We start from the raw sequence: 5,045 nt of genomic DNA on the forward strand, positions 1-5,045 counted from the left end.
GTTCTCTGAAGTAATTGGTGCTGCCAGAAGCAAACATGTCTTACTGTTGAGAAGAGTTTAAGTTCTTAAAACATTTTAAATGTCATATTCTGCATATCTTAGAAAGATTTCAAAAATACCTATAAGTCTGTACATCTAGACAACCCAACTAAAATGACTACAAGTTTGACTATTACAAATGACTTTTAATTTCTTTTTCTTAAGTATACATTATATTTTAAAATAAAATTTACAAATACAATACCTAAACAAGTGCAGAAATATACATATAACAAAATTGACCTAAAAATTTGTATCAATAAATAAAGATCTAAACAAATGCAAAGTATTCATCTTTATAGGATATCCCCCTTTAAATGCAAACAAACATTTATAAAGGATATTTGGGAATTTGGATATAGTTCTCTTCAGATTGCTTCTTACTTTCTGTTGTGGGAGGTAATCTTGGGGTCTGTTGGGACCTTTCAGAGGTTCTTGGTTCATTAAATCACAATACTTTGGAAGGAATCCACAGGTTCTCACCCTCTGTGGAAGAAAAGCAAAACCTCTTTTCCAAAGGAACATATCCTTAGACCAAATTTTGAAGTCAAGATACCTTTAAAATATATATATATATATATATATATATATATATATATATATATATAAAATATACATGCTGGTTTTGCATTGCAGCCCCCAGAATCAAATATCTCTCTGTACTTAGCTCATTCACAGTCAAAAATTTAAATAAAATTTATACATAAATTAAAATTAATTCAATGTTATTCAAAATTCAATTAAAATACAATATTATACATAATATTGACATCTTTATGAGACTTATTTTTTACCCTATTACTTTTTCTTCAAGTTTAATATTTATTTTGTTATCTTTACATATTTAATATAAGACTGCCTGTACTCTTATATATTATAACTGTCTATACACTTTTTCCTCTCTCTCTCTCAAGCCTATGCACATTTGTGCAACACTACGACCCACTTAGAGGTCTTTTTTTAAAATCTGAATTTGTCTTTATTGAGTATGTATCTGTAATTATTTTTTTGACCAGAAGCACTTTAAAAAAATGCTAAACAGGCATGATTAGGACCAACTCTGTGGCCCTGCCTGTTGACTCGACCCATTTTAACATGGCAGAGGAATGTTCACTGCATATATATCACCGTTAAGCAATTTGTAACATGCTGCTCACATACCCTATTTAAGTGCTCCATCTCCTGAAAGAGCCAGAGTTGTTTGTGCTACTAGTATGAACAAGTAATCCCTCTCCTAAAGAAGCTGAACAGCCTTCACTGCCAATGCTAAGTCAGGAAGACCTCTCCTAAAGGAGCCGCTGTGCCCCCCGCTTGCCACCAGCAAACAGAGCCCACTGGAAAGAAAATGTGACTACCAAGAAGCTGTGCTCAACTCTGTTCTGTTTGGAATTTCTTATTAAACTCTCTCAAGTTTTGTGTGGATGTAGTTGCCCACATTGAGCACATCTTACAATTTATATTTCACAACAGTAGTTTGTAAGACTTTAGATTTTTTACTTCTCGAGTTTCATTTTATTTCATATTCAAAATGTGTCTCTCGTATGGTATGCGTGTTCACATGTGTCTAGGCAGTTCTGCCTTATGTTAGGCTTTATCTTCAAATGCTTTCTGTCATTTTCCAAGGCAGAGTCTGACAGCTGAACCAGAGCTTGCAGATTTACTTGCTCTAGCTAGCCAGCTTGCTCCATGGTTCCGCTGTTTCTGCATTCTTCGTTTGGAGTACAAGGTGGCTGTCCCACCCATTCAACATTTATACAGGTTGTGTAAATTGATCTCTGCTCCTTCTATCTGCTTGGCACGGCAAGTGCTTTATGCACTGTGTGTGTGTGCATGTATGCATGCATGCATTCATATATGTGTGTATGTGTGTGTGCCTGTGCATGTGTATTCAAGTATGCATGTGGAGCTGAAAGACAAGGGGGAAGGTAGAGTGCTGAAGTTGGGGTTGTCAGGTTCTGACATATTAACACACATGACTCTTACCCTTAGTTTGTCCCATAGTGATAGAGGACTGGCTAGTGTTAAAAAAAAAAAGCTATCATAGAGGGAATTTATCCAGTGACTTCCTGGCATTAACCATTTGATTTTGTCATTGTTAGTAGCTGTGAATGAGTTGAATTTGAACTATATTTTTGAATATGTCTCTCTAAGGAGAACTTTGGCATCTTCAGTCACTGTGTCAAGGAAAAGAAATTCTAAGTAAAAGGTTTTTCTAAAGTAAAGACCTGAAGCAAGGGGCCCACCACGAATTGAGGCAAATATCTCCAAATATTTTAACAACATTTCTCCTAATGTTTCTTCTTTCTTAGTTTCTAACAAAAAAGGTGATTTAATGATTTTTTTCAATTGTTCGACAGGCACTTGAGAGTCCTTAGCAATGACTTCCAGGGATACATCATCCACTCCAAAGAGGACTCGGTAGTGGTTTAACTTCACCTTTAGTTTCTCTACCTCATTTGTGAGGATGCCCACTACAGGAATAGCAGCCAAAAGTCCAGCCTTGAAGGCTTCCAACCAGATATGCTGCTGCATAGACTTGTGCTTTCTGTCAATGACTGCCTCGGTAATATTAGGCAAGGAAAGCATAAAATTGTGGCGCTTTTGATTAGAAAGATCCTTTATCAGAGTGTCCATCAGAACTGGAAAATCATAGTCAGATAAATGTTTGTTAGAAATCAAGAAAATCTGTGGTGCATTCATGTTATTCTGAGTAAAGGTGTTCACACAGTAGTTTCTGATCTGCTGCAGGGTCTTTTCTCTGTCAAAGGTGCGTGGTTTGGATTCCTTTTCATTTTGTAAATCTATGTCGACCTTGGTTCTTACAAAGTAGTAATTCTTTTTCATGAATCTGATTGCTTTGGCAAGGTCTAGTTCAAGTTTTGTAAAACGTGTGGCAGAAACAATAATGAAGAAATCATACTCTTGGAATTTCACTTTCTCCAGATAATCTTTTGGTGGAAAGTTCATAGTTCCAATGCCAGGCAGGTCCCAAAAAGTCAAAGTTTGAATTTTGGGGTGTTTGTATGGAGTTCTCATCATGGTTGTTTCGGTTACCCCTTCTTTAGCTGCACCTTGGTCTTCAGGTCCAACCCTCCTCAGGGCATTGATGAAGCTGGACTTCCCTCCTCCAGACTCTCCTGTCACAGCAATGTTTATTGGGATGTTATCAATATTTTTTAAAGCATCATTGATTACAGAGTTTGCCCCTTGAATGTTTCCCTTTTTCAGATGAAATTCTATTAAATGGATGGTCTCTTGAGAAAGGATTTTGTTTTCTGTCTTAATCTTCTTAAAATATTTAGTGAAGCTGGACTCCAAATCTCTGTTGTCCTCATTCTTAGATGTATCAGAGAATAACTGACCCATGTTTATGATTAAAAAGCAGTCACTGAAAGAAGAAAAGGAGAGAAAGTTGCAAAAGATCAAAGATGCTTTTGTCCTTAGCACTATGTTTCTTCTCCATGCTGAAGCCTTAGTTATGTTCTGATATTGACTAGTTCCCATACATTTTGCACTGATTATTTTTTATCAACAAGATAAAAGCTTAAGTCCTATTGGAGTAGAAAATCTCATCTGAAAAATTTCTCCCATCAGAATGTGCTTGGGGCATGCCCATGAAACGTTTTCTTGATTTAGGATTGATGTGGGAGATCCCAGCCTAATCTGAATGGTACCATCCTTGGGCTGGTGGTCCTTGGTAATGTAAGAAAGCAGTGTCTGACTATGGGGAGCCAGTCAGTAAACAGCATTCTCTCGTCGTTCTTGCTTCTATTCCTGTAGAGTTTCTACTGTGACTTCCCTCAGCAATGGACTGTGATCAGAATGGGTAAGCCATCCCAAATAATTTCTTTTTTCAAAATACTTTTGGTCATGGTGTGTATAAAAGCAATAGGAAGGAAATTAAAACATATTTCTTCTAGTTTTCAATTAAACCCTTTATTATGGAAAAATTAAAACGTAAGTAAAGTAAGGGAAAATTATATAAAATACAGCATGGGTCCTTTAGCCAGCCTCAGGAACAACAAATACAAATGCAACTGTATTGCATCAAACCTGACTGCAATTTTGTATATCAAATCCAAGATGTTTTCTCCATCTGTGCACACTTCTTTCAGTGTGTGCCTTCAGATGAATAGAAATTAAATCAACACACATCTAGTTTTTCACACTGAAAAATAAGCAATAATAATTGACATCGGTGTTTAATCATTGTGAAGACTGAAATGATCACATGAATCTAATTTGTCTGTTTGATTGATTTTTCAAAATATGTCAGTAAGCCCAACTACTGTATTTGGTTGAGATAATTTTTAATTTTTCTAGATTTACCTTCCTTCTGTCTTATCCGTGACTTGGAATTCACCTATATGAAGAATATAAACTTGGAATAATATAAAACTTCTTCCTGTTACTGTTAAAATCCTTTTCTTCAATACAATATTTCCAAGTCACCAACTCATCACTTACCTAACTGTGCACTGGAGATGTAGATCAGCTGGTAGTGAGCTTTCCCTGCATGACTAAGGCCTTGGGTTCAACCCCAGCACCTCATCAAATGCAGGCGCTTCTGGATCCCTGTAGTTCTGCTACACATGGAGTAGATGTAAAAGGTTCAGTACGTTCAGGCGATCCTTGATACACAGTGAGTTAGAGCCTAGCCTGGGCTACTTGAGACCCTGTCTCAAGAAAATGAATATCAAGTTCATCATGATGGCTCAGCAGGTAAATACACTTGCTGACAGATTCAAGGACATGAGTTTGATTGTTGGGTATTTAGGTAGCTCAGATCTCATATTTCTGCCCCTTGATTCTCCACAAGCCTGCCTTAAAGTCCTCAATAGCAGCACAAGGATCTCACCGTTAGTTAAGGAGACAACAATCCCCATTGTCACCCTGGAGCCTCCTCTGTCTGTCTCACCTCTACCAAATCAGTTCATAGACTTAATCTCTATTTCCAAATCCAAGCACAGTTGACAACTCTGCCTGCACTATCTTCTTCAAGACCT

The 5,045-nt window shown here is 36.8% G+C and overlaps 1 protein-coding gene across 1 annotated transcript; it reads right to left on the reverse strand.

Moving 5' to 3' along the window:
• Positions 1–2,058: 2,058 nt before the first annotated feature.
• LOC121445252 (interferon-inducible GTPase 1-like) lies at positions 2,059–4,583 on the reverse strand. Its single transcript, XM_041647294.1, has 2 exons — positions 4,507–4,583; positions 2,059–3,427 (listed from the first exon to the last, which is right to left on the reverse strand). The coding sequence occupies exon 2, from the start codon at positions 3,403–3,405 to the stop codon at positions 2,164–2,166; it is 1,242 nt and encodes a 413-aa protein (XP_041503228.1). The 5' UTR covers positions 3,406–3,427; positions 4,507–4,583; the 3' UTR covers positions 2,059–2,163.
• Between the last annotated feature and the right edge of the window lie 462 nt (positions 4,584–5,045).

Source organism: Microtus oregoni, unplaced genomic scaffold (assembly GCF_018167655.1).
Source record: "Microtus oregoni isolate MIOR12 unplaced genomic scaffold, Mior012 000168F_ref0000490, whole genome shotgun sequence".
NCBI classification, from domain to species: Eukaryota; Metazoa; Chordata; class Mammalia; order Rodentia; family Cricetidae; genus Microtus; species Microtus oregoni.